The 16924-nt window shown below is 35.9% G+C and overlaps 1 protein-coding gene across 1 annotated transcript in view; it reads left to right on the forward strand.

Moving 5' to 3' along the window:
* Positions 1-16924, forward strand: part of TTN (titin) — a 307241-nt gene that overhangs the window by 55918 nt on the left and 234399 nt on the right. The window contains exon 45 of the mRNA XM_087917042.1: positions 3431-3487. Within this exon, the coding sequence (XP_087773168.1) occupies positions 3431-3487 (57 nt within the window). The remainder of the gene's footprint in view (positions 1-3430; positions 3488-16924) is intronic.

Here is a 16924-nt window from a genome sequence, read left to right on the forward strand (position 1 = left end):
ATTCCAGATTGTGACTAATGACACCCCCCCCCTCTTTTCCTCATTTCACACTTTTTTAGATGTACCGTCACTAATGTGGGTAGAATTCTAGCAGTAACCAAATAAAACACTCTTCTCTCCTCTTCTTTCAAGTATCCAGTTGTTTAGTGTTTGCCTTCCTAGCTCTATATTTCAGAGTCAACTCCCGATTTATAGAACTAAATAGATGCACACTTCAAGATAGGGAGGTGTTGGCAGTTGGTCAAATTCTCTGAGGTTTGCTCTACTCGGTTTTAAAAGGAAAACATGGGGACCAAATGAGAGATGTCAGTTGTTCTCTTGGGGATCATAACCTCCTTCAAATTGCCATGGACAATGTCGCAATGAAAAGAAGAAACAAATGCTCATCCTATCAGCATGAACACCCTTCATTTTTCATTCATCATTCATTTGTGGCTGGAGTTTCTTATGTATTACGCTTCCTACCAAAAGTGCCCTAATGAATGCACCTGGCATGCCGGCCATACCAAAAGAAGATGACATGTTTTGTTCTCATCGTCTGTGATATGTAATTTTGTTTTTAATTGGGCAATTTAAAGGGAATTCAGTATTAATCATATGTTTTGTTACTTGATTACACAGTGCAAGCCCTAGATAGGCAAAGTTCTGGGAAAGATGTAAGAAAATCTGTCCAGGACAAATCAGAACTTTACATTACTTCCCCTTTTGCAAAGAAGGAAAGCCAAGTTTATGTAAAGGAAATTCAGTCAATGCAAGAGCCTTCAAAAGAAACGCTTGTGCAGGTGTCTGGTGGAATTTGGAAAGCTTCAGCTGGAAAAGAAGCAGAAATGCTCCAGTCTACAATCATAACTCAGAAATCGGAAAGTGCCAAAATAGGTACAACCTCAAGTCAAGTAGAAAGAGAGACTGCTCCAAAGATTCTACTGAAACTTCAGGATCTCACTGTGAGATGTGGTGACACTGCTCAGTTTATGTGTGCTTTTGAAAGTGAGAACTTCAATGTAATTTTATGGACCCACAATGGAGAAATGCTTCAAGAGTCCAAAAGAATAAGAGTGTCACAAAGTGGAACTGTTCTGTTTCTCACCATTCTTAACATCCAACTTCTAGATCAAGGATTATATAGCTGTAATGTTCGTAACGACTATGGAGAAGTAACGACAACTGCTATACTAACTGTAGAAGGTGGTTATTCTGATTTTTAACGTTGTGTTACTTAACCTCATTATGGCTCATCACCTCACACCTATGGCTTCAGTGCTAGCATTTGATTTAGCCTTAATTTTCAGTCCCACTTTCCCCATAGCCTCTATCTTTAGGCCTTGGATCCTAAAATATGTGCATGCTTATTTAATTTATGTAACTTGCTTTCATGCCTCTTTGCAGCAAGTTTCTACACTATTGTATTATTTTCCAAAAGAGAAGATCTAATCTGTTCCAGGAAATTGAAAAGTGTTCTGTAGAAAGTAAAGTAGAAGGATTAGATTTTTAAAATTCATATTTATCAGAAAATTAACCTTTAATTTAGCTGTTCTCACTTTGGCAGATACTGTCTTTAAGCAGATGTAATCAAACTCTGAAGCATGTTCAAATTAATATAACTTGTTTTTATTTTAATGGATACTTTTTTCCATTAATATCTATATAGATTTTCTTTCAAAATCAGAATCTTAGAAATGTAATCAACACAAATGCCAATTAATTTTCTTCCCTTTGCTGTTCCACATTAGATGATTATGCTATTAAGTCTTCTGGATAAATCCCTATTTCTTTTTCGGTACTGTTAGTATCATAATGCAATTGAAAATTTTCCATTCCTGGCAGATTATATCTGAATAATAATTTGTATTCTTCTGAAGGCTGAGCATTCCTTTTTCCTCTTTCGGTTACAAATGACCTGGAAGTACATTCAAAAGAACAGGAATACCATCCTGAAAACAAAATAGAAAAAAATTAATCCATTCAGTTAGCTCCTTCCAATTGATTTTTCCTTATTTCTGTATCTGCATTCCAGGCCGTGAGAAAGAAGCTTTGATGCCATGATAACATTTGTAAATTTAATATGAACCTACTCAGAGGTGGCATTCAGCAGGTTCTGACCAGTTCTGGAGAACCAGTAGCGGAAATTTTGAGTAATTCAGAGAACCGGCAAATAGCACCTCTGACTGGAGATTTTACAGAATCCTTCTCCTGCCATGCCCACCAAGCCACGCCCACAGAACCAGTAGTAAAAATATTTGAATCCCACCACTGAAGCTACTCCTGGCCCTCTCGTGTCTATAATAAAAAAATTCTGAAGAATGGCAACAAGGAAATAGACAAAGATATATTTCTTAATCTGTTCTAGTTCCTCTGATATCATTGATACTAAACAAAGGAATAGAACCCTTAAATGTGGAACAGAATAGTAAATGGAATAAGATCTTATTGCTTTTTGCACTAACATGCTGAACATTTTACACCATAGTAATAACTTTATGTGTGTGTATCTTTCATTGAGATTTTGAGTACTACAAAACTTCTAATCTTATCTTAACTTTATTCTTACCTAGCTAAAGAAGCGCAAACCAGAACAGTAACAAAAATTACCCTTGAATCAGATACTAAAAGTTTAAAATCAATCAAAGAGGCTCAATTTAAAGCAGCCTATGAATACAAGGAACAATCCTCCACAGAAACTTCAAGTGTGACAGTATCTTCAGCTCAAACAATCAAACCAAGGATCCAAGATTATTATCCTGACATAGTGCCCTGTGAAGAAGACATTACAGAACCTAACACCACCGTACCAGTCTTCCTTGAATCTCTGCCCCCAGAAACCTTGGTCAAAGAAGGAGATGATATCTCACTTTTCTGTGTAATCAAAGGTGTTCCCACACCTTGTGTATTCTGGCTGTGTAATCAGTTAATAGTTGAGGAGTCTGCATTATGCTCTTTAAGACATGATGGTCCCCTATGCAGTTTAAAATTACTGAAAGTTAATGAGAATCAGAGAGGTATATACAAGTGCAGAATAATTAATTCTGCAGGACAAGCCGAGTGCAGCACACATCTGAGAGTGACAGGTTGGCAACTGCATGTTCCTTCCATATACAATCTCCTCCTGCACTGAAACCTGCTTGCTACTCAATACATGATATATACTGTAAAACAACTGTGGATCAATGAATACTTTCATCACGTTATATTAAAGGCATGTGAAAGGCATGATGAATTACCCCACCTCCCCCCCCAAAAGAAGAAGAAATCTTTTTATAAGTGTTGTGGATGAATAGAACACTCATTTAGCTTCACTTTTGATAGACTTAACTGGGCATCTCCTGGCATGCACAAGTCTGTATGTTTGTGTGATTTCTTTTTCTTATATAGCAATGCATCATGAAAAGCTCTTCCATCATAGCATTCAAGTGTTTCTTTTTCTTTGTTGCAGATCTGGAAAAAGTTATTCAGGAGAAGATAGAGCAGCAGATTGAAATGGAAATTAAAGGTACAGTTTCAAAAGGATGTTATACTACATTTAGCGTAAAGGTTCAGTGACCACTTTAAAAAGCCTATAAAACCAAAAAAATGTATTCTGAGACATTCAAATATGCTGCATGTTTTTGGGGGGGTTTGTGTCTAAATATGCTCTAGACATTTTGCACTACAAAGAACTACGAGTTTCAAAGTAGATTTACAGCTTTCATTTTATAGATCTGCCGTTTTTATTTTCAGTACATGCTATGCAGCTGGTTGCAAAAGCTTTCCTTTTACATATCTCCTTCTAATGCATGAGGACCCTTAAAATTCCACTGAATTTCTAATAATAATTTAAAACATTAAATTAATTTGTCAGTAAAATTGGGGTGGCATTTGTTTATGAAGTGGTTTTATGCAAGAAAATAAAGCGACCAATTTTCATTGTGCCCTCCTGTTGTATGCATTTAATTCTCCACGGTAGATTTCTTACCTTGGCTTGCAGATAGAATAGTTGGTTATTGTTGCTTGCTCCTTTTTTCTTTATTTTCTTCTTTTGCATTACATTGTGAGGTTAGCAGCTGTATTAGTTCGAATAAACGCCTTCTCATTTTAGTAAATTGCTTATAGTTAATTTTTAATAGTTTTGAAAATAGTCTTTTAAAATTGTTTGGCCATCATAACTCACAAAAAGCTCAGAAAGGGCGTTTATTCTACTGTCTGCAAGTCAGGTAAGAATCTCTCCCCTCCCCCCCCTTTGCAAACAAAACATATAAATTAAATTTTTTTAAAAGCTTTTGGGGCGGTAAAACATGCACTCACAAGAACATGTCCTTTTGAGATTCATTTTTACTTGTTGCTGAAGAAATTTTCCACAGTTGGAAGAAAGAACCGACAGTGAACGATTTTCAAGTCAGAATCATTAAAACAGAGCAAGTGTTGCGTTTATTCGAACAAATATGGTGAGTGAATTTTTTTTATGTATTTGGGATGAATTTGTAGCATGCTCATTATTCATTTCTTTCTCTGTCTGTTTGATGGAAGAGCAAAGTGTGCTGCAATATAATGTTATTCTCTTGCAGAATTGTTCTTTGATGAAGAGCCAGAATGTACAGCAGAAAAGTCCGTTGATGAAGAAGAAACCTTTGCTGATTCAGAGGATCTTCTGAGATCTTTTTCTGACCAGAAGTGTGCAAGTAGAATCAAAGCTATGGACTCTTGTCCTGAGAAACTGAAACCTTCTTTCCTACAAAAATTAAAATATCAGTCAGTTTCGGTTGGAGAACCAGTTGTTTTCCAGTGCAAACTAAGTGCTTATCCATCACCCAAAGTTACGTGGTTTCATAATAACAAACAAATCCCCCAAAGTCTACGAAAAATAATAAAAAATAAGAACTGCATGGATATGCATGATTCCAGTCTAGAAGTTAAGGATGTTCTGGAAGAGGATTCAGGGAGCTATAAGATTTTTGCTATTAATAGTGAGGGTTCGGCTGAGTCCACAGCATCTTTGTTAGTAATTCAAGGAAGTGAACAAAATGCCAAATATCTAGAGTTTCTAAGAAAGTCAAAATGTACCCGGGAACATATAGAACATATGATGCAGAAAAAGAGAGATGATAGGGTTAAGGTTGACCTGAGATGTATTGGTTCACCATTTGATAAGAAACAGGAGACTGAGAAAGCTTTAACTAATTTGTCTCCTACCAAAGGAAAGGTAAGAACGATTAGTTTTGAAAATACACCATCTTTAAGACAGGAACTTACATATGACAATGATTGGATAGGAAAAAAGCATCTGGTTAGGGTAGGAAGAGACAAAGAGTCTTTGCTTGATGATGAGATCAGGCTGAAGCTACAGCGTCTTCGTGAGGCAAAGAAAGTTATATTAGAAAAGAAAAAGGCATCAATTGAAGAGCAATATGTGAACAATGTTGGCCTTAGGAATAAGAGAAAACCATCAACTCCTCCAGTCTGCCTGGTAGGTCAGGTAGGAACAAAGAGGGCTGTCTTTCAGACAATTGAGCAAATCAATGAAAAGAACACACCACGCCCAGAAGAACTGATCATAGGACATTCCAATAGACAGCTTGAGAAAACTTCAGAAAAGTTTCCTGTTAGAATGGAACAAATTCTCGGCCTTTCTACGTCTTTCCAGGCTTCCCCGGCGTCAGACGAAAGAAGCAGTACAGGAAAAATCTTCCCAAAACAAAAGATCTTTAGTGGAACAATGAAACAGGAGGTTCTAAAACCAGTTTCAAAAACAGAAAGGATAGGTAATACTGATGTCCAAGCAAAGTCATTAGAAACACAAACCCAATTAGAGGAACGTGCTATGAAATCTGCTAAGAAAACCCCCTCCCCTCTGGTTTATGTACTAATGACAGATAATGTCAGTGAGACACAAAAACCAGAAGTGGTGATGTCTGATACAATTACATTTAGCATCAATGAACCTACAGCAATTTGCAAGAGCAAAAGTGTTGAAGTGGAGAAGTCAGTAAATGAATGTTCTTTTGAAAGCAAAGAAAATATATTGGAAGGATCAACTGAAATTAAGGAATCTTATGCACAAGTAAAGACTCCTCCAGTGCAACGTTTGGAGCCGTGCCCTCCGTTTTTTATCCAGGAAATTAACTCTCAGGAAGTAAGTGAAGGAGAGAGTTGTACTTTCAGCTGCGCTTACCAAGCCTATCCATACATCACAGTCACTTGGTATAACAATGACAAACCATTATCACTAAGCCAAGATTGCAGCATTAACACCACAAAAAATCATTCTGCATTGACATTTCCAGCTGTTACTTGCAAGCAGGAAGGTTCTATCACTTGTGTGATATTTAACCAATATGGAACGGCAACAACTTCAGGCATGCTAAAAGTGAAAGTAAAAGAGATACCTGAATTGGAACAGTTTGACATATGTAAAGTTAAATTATTGCCAGATTATACAGAAGAGGAAGAAGAACTTAGTCTGGCATTTGACAGTAGGAAAAAATATGAACCAGTTTTAAGTGCTCCTAGTAAAGCCACCCTCTTGCTTCCACAATTTCATGCTCATCAACCTTCCATTTGCAAAACAGATCAACTTTCTCTTCCATTGGAAATCAAAGTAACTGCCCCAACCCCAACTCCAGAACAAGGAGAATTTAAAGAAGTAATTCAGACTGAATTTATCTCAGAACTCCCTGAAGAACAAACCTCCAAAGGAATAAAACATAAATTTAAATTTTCATTTGATAGGGTTCATAAACCTCCCAAAATCTTAAAAGAAATTCAACCAAATATTAGGTGTAGAGAAGGAGATTCGGTTGTACTCGAATGTCTAATGTCCACAGAATCTCAAGTAGTAATAACATGGCTTCATAATAACCAAGCTTTGATATCCAATGGCAATTTTTGTTTTGAAGAAGGAAATGGCATTTATAGGTTACATATTTGCAAAATTTCCTTATCAGATGCTGGCATTTACAAATGCATTGCTGAAAACAATGCAGGTTTAGTGGAAACTGCTTGCAATCTCTTAGTAGATCCCTCTCAAGAAGCATTTTCCAATATTGTAGATCAAACTGACTTTAGAACCTCACAAAGCCAAGCCAAAGACATCCAAGAACAGGTTACAAAAGAACAGGATTATTATTTTGAATCCTCAGTAGGCCTAAGGAAGAGCAATTTTTACAATAAACAACGCTGTGTAAGCCAAGGGTTCCAGAATATTAGTAGGGTGGATAAAATGCAGGTGCAGAAGATTCCTACAGATCATCAAGAAATTGTCAAAGGAAGAAAAGGGAGAACATCTAGAAGCCCCATTATTGGCAAAACTGTTTTGCTCCATAATGGAAAACACTTTAGCTCTGGTGAAGAAGCAAGAAAAATGAATCAAAATAAAGAAGCAATGGGGAAAACACACACACAAAAAGTTGTATTTGAATTAAAAGAAATTCTTCCCATTAGAGAAAATATTCAAGAACAAATCAAATGCCAGGAGCCTATCAAACTATGTGTAACTTCGGATAAATTGAATATCTCATTTGATGAAATACAGAATGAAGAAAACATGGGTAACAAACAAATCAGGCTTAAGTCAGAGGATGCACATTTTAATGATGAATATTTTGTTTCTAAAATAAAAGAAACTGATAGAAACAAACAGAAAATAGCCATACAAGCTATAAAGCAAGATGTTTATCCAAAGAAAGATATTGCTAATGAGACAGAATCTATAGACAAATTAGAGTCATATTCAGCTTCCTATGATACTGAAGCTGTTCTTCAAAAGCAGAAGGAAAATATTGTCAAAGGTATTTCAGAATTTGAAGTAGTAATTGTTTCCAACAATGACAAAATAGTAGAAAAAGTTGAGAAAAAGTCATTAGAAGAATTTCACAAAGAACGTCAACCAAGAGAAAATGCAATAAATGAATTAAAACATAAATCATTTATGGAGAGAGAAACTGTTTTCAGTCAATCCATTCAGCAAATAGAAATGAATACAGGTGTTGTTCAAGACCAAAGAGACCTTCAGCAGGAAGCAACGCATGCAAAAGGTCAATGTTCTGTCTCTGTTTACTCAGATATAGAAACTGATGAAAGACATCTTAAAAGCACAGAGGCCGAGGTTATGAATAACACACAGAAGATTGTAGCTTTAGAAGAAATCATACCTTCTGATCAAGGATTTTCCAAAGTAATTGAACTTGTGAAGCAAGAATTTAAGGAACAGCAACATTCGGTGCCATCCACAAATAAGAAATTAGAACAAGGGCATCCTGATGAAGAGAACAATAATAAGCTAAAAGAAGCAATGCAGCCAGAGGAAGTATGCTTCAGAAAACTTTATTTTGCCTCAGAAGGAATGATAATTGATGAACAGAAAATCACAGACAATAAACATCAGATAATGCATCCCACTCAAGAAGATTCACTCTGTATGGAAGCCAACATGGAAAAAGAGCATATTCAAGAATGTGCTTTCCCAGAAGCTATTCATCTAAAATTAGCTTTTTCGAACACAGAAGATGCTAACCAGCAGCAAGAAGAGAAGCTATCACTGGAGGAAAGACCTCTAAAATTTCCACCTTTTGCTTCTGGGGAACTAGAAATCCTTCAAGGACATGAACTGGTTTTCACTCAAGAGGTTTCTGATAACAGCCAAGTCCCCCTTAAAAGCAGTTGCCAGCAAAAAGAGCCCTGGTCCCAAGAAAAAGAATTGGAAACACAAGAGCCAATGTTTGATCTAAAAGCACATGCAGCTATTTTCTTCCCAGAATGTTTGTTGAAAGAGGCTGAAATGTTGCAGAAGGTAGAAACATGCCCTTTTAGTCAGAAGTCTGCTTTTGAGATGATGGGGATAGAAACAGAGAGTTTCATAAAACAGATGGAAGACAAAAATGTGTCAGGAGAAACCATTTCTTTACCTGAAGAACTTTGTCAGAATGATAAAGGAGAGTTGAAAGAAGATAATACCACAGAACAGGAGTTGGCAGTAGAAGCTGAACTATCTATAACTCAGATACTGAGGAAGGCCTTAGAAAACACTGACATCTCTATTGAGCATAGTGAACACAAAATAAATATTTCTGAGGGAATACCTCTTAGCATGTCAAGTGAGGCCTTTATGAAGGAATCTTCAGAACCCGCCCCACATAATAAATATCTTCAAATCACAGTAAGAGAAACCGGTACCCCTGAACACGTTGATACTTCAGGGTTGACAGTTGCAGAAACAGATAGTTTTATATCTGCTATGAAAAAAGCTGCATTTGAAAACGGATTTCAAAGTGTTCATAAAACACAAGAAGAAAAAGCATTGGTCACTGAACATTCCTTTATTGAGGAGACTACAGACTTTTCTTTAGAAAAAAGCAATAAGCAGAAATGTATTGATACCCAAATAATAACAGAAGAACATTCTGTCTTTCAAGAACCACCTGATACTTCAACCAAGGAACTTTCATTATCACAGTTCCTCCTTTTATTAAAAAATGAGTCAGTTATAAGTCAACATGAAGAGACCAAACCCATACATAATCTTGAAGAACAAGAGCAAAGCTCAAAAACCCCAAGTGAAAGACAATGCATTGCTGAAATTGTCAGGCCTTCACTCAGAAAGCTAAATGAAGAAGCTGTTCTTTCATCTCAAGAAATATACAGTTCTCCTGATGGGACAGATGTTTGTTTTACAAAATATTTGCTTGCTTCTGGTGAAAAGAAGATTCCCGATGTGAAAGAAAGCTCATCAAAGATTTTAACCCGAGAAGGATCTATCACCTCTTTGGAGGTTGAAGATGTCACATTTAGCACCGTTTATGATTATTACAAACAACAACAAGAATTAGCACGCCCTTTGTCTCCTGAATCAGAAATGTCTATTGATATTGAAAGCATGAACGGAGATGAAGTAGGAGAGTGTGAGAGATTCTACACACCACCTTCATCAGTGGAGATGTTTGAATCACTCTCATCTTCTACTTCTTATCATACACCAGTTGGTACCCCTGAACGATATTCTACTCCTTCAAAGGAGAGATACTCTACCCCTTCAGAAGAGAGGTACTCTACCCCTTCAGAAGAGAGGTACTCTACCCCTTCAGAGGAGAGGTACTCTACCCCTTCAGAGGAGAGATATTCTACCCCTTCAGAGGAAAGATATTCTACCCCTTCAGAGGAGAGATATTCTACCCCTTCTGAGGAGTCAAATCTACATTCAGCAATTTCTCCTGCAAAGCTGATAAGAAAAAATACACCACCAGAGTGTTATCACACAGCAACTGCATCTCTTTTGCAACAAAGGAGCTGTTCCTTTGATGAACTACAGGCTGAAATGTTTGTTACACCTTGTGAAGCTGTAGAGCCAAAGGGAAATGAAATGCCTCCTGCATTTATTAAACCTCTGACCAAAAGAAAGATCTATGAGAACACCACATTGTATTTGATTGCAGAAGTCATAGGTTCTCCGATGCCTGATGTGAAATGGTATAAAAATAAGTCTCTTCTTGAACAAAATCAACAAGTCAAAATACAAAAAGAAGACAATATATGTATCTTGGAAATCCATAACAGTAAACAAACAGATGGAGGAGAATATATGTGCCATGCAGTAAATATTATAGGGGAAGCTAAAAGTATTACACAGATAGAAGTGTTGCCTCATGATGGACGAGCTTTAGCTCTTCCTCCTCCAGTAACTCATCAACATGTTATAGAGTTTGATATAGAAAAAGGGTCAACATCACGAACACCTTCCCCACAGGAAATACTTCTGGAGGTAGAACTGGATGAAGCTGACATCAAAGAATGTGAGAAGCAAGTGAAAATAGCTACCATTCCTGAGCTCAAATCTGAACATCAGAGTATGGTTGTATCTCTTGATGTTCTCCCTTTATCCTTGGTGGAAAACACCCAGGCTTTGTCTGGAAAAGAAAGCAAAGATGTTCAAATTGACTTTGAAGTAACAGAAATGCCTCCACGCTTCATCACTCCTGTTGTTGATACAGAGGTTTCGGAAAAATCAGCAGCATTGTTTCACTGCAAAGTCTCAGGTTGTCCTACTCCAGTGGTGCAGTGGTTTAAGGAAAGTAAGTGTCTTGCTCCAGATGCTTGCAAGTATGCTATAGTTAGTGAGAATGGAAGTCACAGTCTTAAAATTCAGAATGTGGAGCATTCTGACTGTGGTATGTATTTGTGCAAGGCACATAATACCGTTGGAGAAGCGATGTGTAAGTGCTTCTTATCTGTGACTGAGGGTCAGAAGTCCCTTGCAGTGGTAAGTGATGAAAGTGAAGTTAGGTTGGAGCTCCCAGAAGATCAACCACAAAAGATTGATTTGCTTGTAGATAATATTATCTCAAGTGGCAACCAAACTGAAATAGAACTGGAGTTTGAGTTTGAACATAGCACTGATGATTCCCAAAAAGCTGTTAAGTTAGTTGCAGTTACAGAACAGGAGCAGGAAGAGGAAGAGGAAGGAGAGTCATGCGTTAACATTAATGTTGATGTGTTTGCTGAGCCATCGAAAGATGAACACATAAAATTTGAAGCAAAGAGCACAGGCAGCTGTAGCTTTGAATTTCAAGTCACCGAAGCACCTCCCAAATTTATGAAAAACATTTATGACTGTTTTTCTTTTCTTGGAACTTCTGCCTGCTTCCAATGCATTGTAGACGGTTCCCCCAAACCAGCTATCAGTTGGTTCAGAAATGGGGTACTGATATGTGATGAAAGATGTTGTATAGAAGAAAGATGCTGTATGGAAGAAAGTCAAGAAGTGTGTCACAGTCTGGTTATGAGAAATGTAGTCCAAAGTGATGAAGGAGAATACATGTGTGTAGCAACAAACAAAGCTGGGACTGCTCATAGCACTGCTTTGTTAAGAATCTGCTAAATACCCTAAAATAAGAACCCATTTCATCTGAAAGGTATAATAGATGGAGGCTGAATTTAGAGATCTGGACATAGCGTTAACAATAATGTTGTATGTTTCAAAGCACTCTTAAAAAGGGAATAGATAATCCCACTGAATTTGTTCTCAGCCTCATAAGGTACCTGGTGTTTAGACTTTATTCAGCACTGCAATACAGGTTACATATCTCTCAACATGAATTTTACTGTTGCCAACAGCTCATTCAATCTCATGATTATACCATTGACATTGTCACCTGCTTTTGTATACCATCTTAGATACTTACTTGTAAATATACTTATGTCATTAAAAGCTAATTTGCATTTTTGTGAAGAGGGTTTTGGAATCTTTGGTGCTCTTTTCATTAGTGATTGACTAACTTTAAATTGTATTCTATAATCAACACTAAATTTTCACTAGAGTTCTGTGAAAGAACTCAGAACAATAATTTCACCCTCACAGTGTTGTATCGGTAATGTTTTTTCCTGACCATATTCTGAATATTTATGCAGTTTCTCTTCTGACAAAATTTTCACTGAATTGAGAGTTTGGTTGTTCTCATTCCAATACAAACCAAAATTAGCATGCCAGTCAAAATACCCTGATCAAAGATAATACAGACCAAACTAGTTACGTTTAAAGTTTTGTCAGACTGTATAAAATATCAGGATTTATTTCTCTTTTACCACTAGCGAAGAATCTGGAATTTAGAGGAAAGCTCGATGAACCACATAAATATTTCAATGTGAATAAAATAGTTTTATTCTAAATTTACCCCCAAAAAACTAATTGTCAAAGATAGATAAAATGAGACTAAATCCACAATGAGGTCAGTGACTTATATAAATATTTCTATATAGTTAAACAAAACATAAATTAAAAAAACAGTAATGAAATGTATGCATTCAGTACATGAATAGTTCTTATTCTTTCCTTTCTATGCTTCAAAAAGAATAAAATAATCTCAGAATGAGTGGAGGCAATGAGATTTATTCCCAAGTAATCATACATAGGATTTATAGTGTAATCAAATGTACATAAACCATGTTTTCAAGAGAACATACTGTAGTTAAGTCATATGCTCAAAAAAACATATTTCCAATTAAATAGGTTCACAGCCTTGGGCTACAATCATTTACATACTTCCCTGAGGATAAATTCTGTTGAAATCCATTGAGCTGATTTTGATTAAATGTGTACATGGTTGCATATTAAGATCCAATCTTGTACTCACTCATATAGGAGTAAGCTCTATTGCATGCTGTGAGATTTATTTCTTAATCTACATGCATATACTTGCATATTTACTATATTAAAAAGAAAAATATCAAGAATTAGTATCGGCATTAACATAGAAAGCATGTTAACTGTTTTGAACATCATTTTAGCACTGCAGAGAAAATAAGCTAGAAATGGAAAAAGAATATGTCAGGTATAGCAATGGCAAAACAAGCGCTTAAAAATTAAATGAATATTCCTGACAGTTATAGTTGCTCATTGTTTATTTCCAACATTGATATTTAAAAGTAGCAAGATAACTTATACTCAGAATAGTGCATTTATATACTCATTTATGTATGGGTGTGTTTTTATTTCTATATGCCTTGTGCTTAGTCAAGGAACAATACTTTTGGTTTTAGGCAGTACATAATCTGAATAGAAAGCTCCATTGTAGTAAAAATATAAAATGGTTCTCATTACTATTCAGCAAAATATTGTTGAAAATTTTTGGCACCTTTAAAAATACCATCTGATATAAACAGAGAATATTTAGACCAACTTCTGAAGTTTTGAATTTAAATACTGTAGAGAAAATACTTCTGGGAGCAAACTGCTAGAGAAGCACATTTTTAATCAAACTAATGTATAAACTAGACATACGTTCCAAAATGTATTATTAATTTCACTTCACACAATCATGGGAGATACAAAACTCACAATTAAGTGAGTTAATTAATTAAAATGGATATTCACAGAACATAAATAACTAACTGAATTTGGACCCAACTAATTTGGAAAACTAGATTTTTGGAAAGAAGAATAGAATGTTTGTATGAGTGAGTGTGTGTGTGTGTGTGTGTGTGTGTGTGTGATATTTTCTTCTTTTTCTTCTAAAGTCAGGTTGCTTGTGATAGATCGAGAAAAGACCAAGGTGGACAATACTAATATTAATTTTATACGACTTCCCATTTATATATAATATAATCTTAATTATTAAAATTTATGCTTAAACAAAATTCAATTACAGTATTTTAATAATATGCACCTATATATGTTAAATTTAAGGTGACAAGTTATAAGAACGTTTGTTTGGTTTGATTTTGTTTTGCTACTTTAAACTATCCAAACAAATATACAGGATATTTTAACAAACTTAATTACCATGATATAAATGATAATTGGTTAATAATAATATTAACGACAGCATGCCAATACCATTTAAATAATTAGCATGATGGCCTGATAGCAGAACAATTAAATAATAAGTAAAATATAAAAACACATAGATTAAAATTAAGTGGTATAAGAGAAATAAATCTACCTGATCCGATACTGAGCTGGGCAAAAATTGCAGAGGAATTTATATTCATTGCCATTGCCCTTTTCAGGTGAAGTGCCAATGCCCCTGAATATCAATGAATATACATTGCACGTATTTTGCTGTCTAATATCAAAGAACATAAATAATTCCTCTTGGGGAAAAAACTGACTTCTGATTTTCAACCTATAATATTGCTGCAGAATATGATCTTGCATTTATAGCCCTAATCTTCCCAAAGAGGAAAAAATATGCAGCCATAATGTCTGCATGTTTGTTCTGTTAGGAAGATGGTAGACTATGAACAAGTGGAAAACTCTTTACCCTGCAAGCTCTGGATAGATTTGTGCTTCGCCCATTTCTTCTCCTGATTCCGAGAAGACCACCTTTTACAAGGGGAGAGAGAGAGAATTAAATCTCCAAAACCTTCTCCTCAAGCCCTTCTTAATAGCTGAGAAGTCCTGCCATTCTCTAATCCCAGTTACTGCAGGGAGCCACAGGCTCTTGGCAATGTTCCCATTTCTCGGGATAAATATCCTAGTTTAAAATTAAAAGTTATGGTTTGTGGGTAACTGACCAGGAAAACCACAGTGCAAAGCTGAAATAATGGTTACTGTGAAATCAAGCCAACACACCCAGGTCAACAAAGGTGGTGTTTTCCCTCAAACTTTCATTTAAACGACATATTTTTTCAGTATCAAATCCAATGTCTTTGGGGTTTTTTGCCTTTTTCACAGGGTACTTTAGTAAAGCCATTAAAACTGATTTCATTTGTCCATGGCCTATGTTACCTTGAAATGCCAGTGTATATATTGTTTTAATAAAAGTATACAATACAATGCACTTGTGCTTGTCTTCATTGAGCATGCTTTGATTTTTTTCCCCTTCAAGTTTTAGGCTGTGATGGTGGGTATGTGAATGTCAATCCTTTTCAGCACAGCTCTCTTGAACCTAAAAATAGAGACCTACTTTCTCACAGACGTCAAATGAGAAATAAGGCATGATTTATTTAGGTGAATAAAGGGTAGAATGTTGCAAATTTTTGCAGCTATCCCAAACACACACACACACACACACACACACACAGAATTAAAAATTCTTTGTTTAAAAGTGTATCAATAATTTCAGTGTTATTTCTAGATGACTAGAATCAGCTGTCTAAAGAAAAAAGATGGATGATTCAGGAGGGAAAGTAGGAAGACAAATCAGTCTGGTGCAAATACAAGTTGATTTTTTAAAAAGAATGTTTGTGTGACATCTAAAAGAGGTGTTTAACCTTTGGGGAGGGGGATAGAATAGCAACAGCACTTAGACTTATACACTGCTCCACGATCCTTTATAGCACTCTCTAAGTGGTTTACAGAATCAACATATTGCCCCCAACAATCTGGATCCTCATTCCACCTTGGAAGGATGGAAAGCTGAGTCAACCTTGAGCCAGTGATAATCAAACTGATGGCAGTCAGCAGAATTAACCTGCAATACTGCATTCTAACCACTGCACCACCATGCTTTCGAGGAAAACTTGGTCAGCAGTGGTGCTCAAATCCACCTAGACTGAAATGAAATAGTGGTATTTTCCTGAGCTGATGCCCCTTTCTACTAGAGATCTACAACATTATTATTAGCATTATTAATGCTTTATTTTGCACAATTCAAGACAGCTTGCATAATACTCCCACCTCTTAATTTCCTCACAAGAACCCTATGAGGCGAGTGGGTCTGAGAAAAAGTAATTGACCCAAAGTCACTCACCTGGTTTTCACGCCTAAGGGAGGACTAGAACTCTCCCAGTTTCTAATAAATCACTTAGCTATTACACTAGACTGTCTCCCAAACTGTGTTAGTAGCTTATTGTTGTATTATAATTATTCCAAAAAATATGAAAAAGTGAAATAATATTAATTGTTCCTGAACAGTAAATCCATTCAGTCGGGTGCAAGAAAATAATAGGTTTTTAAAATGCACATCACAATGTGTACCTTACTAAAGTAATTCAAAGGCTATCTACTTTTCAGGTATCCCTATAAGTATATTTGCAAGAAAAGAGATTATTACAAGATAAAGTATAAGCATCAATACTATAATTGAGCAACAATATTTCAGCTAATATTCACCTTATAATGTGAATATTAGGACTTTCTCTTCTTCAGATAGCTGTTAATCCAATGATAGCTTTCTTCTTTCTCTTGGACTTGTGGAATGTCTGACAACATTCTGGAGAATTCCCCCAAGTATCTAGAGCAACTTTCCTGGGACATAGATTGATGCAGGGAGAGGGGGAAGATTGGTGAAAATTGTTTTCTTCCCTTCTGCATTAGGGCCTGCAGAATGAGTACACCATTCATAGAATAATATTGGATGTAAGTTCTATTATTTTTTAAGAGAATGTTTAAATCATGAAACAGTTCTTCAAACTTCTGTTATTCCTAGATCAAACAGTAGTCTTCACTTAACAATTGCCTTGCTTATCAACTGTTTAAAGCTATGGTGGTGCTGAAAAGTCTCTTTATGACCTCATACTTATG

This window comes from Pseudonaja textilis, chromosome 1, assembly GCF_049901715.1.
Source record: "Pseudonaja textilis isolate UNSWEBS1 chromosome 1, rPseTex1.2, whole genome shotgun sequence".
NCBI lineage: Eukaryota > Metazoa > Chordata > Lepidosauria > Squamata > Elapidae > Pseudonaja > Pseudonaja textilis.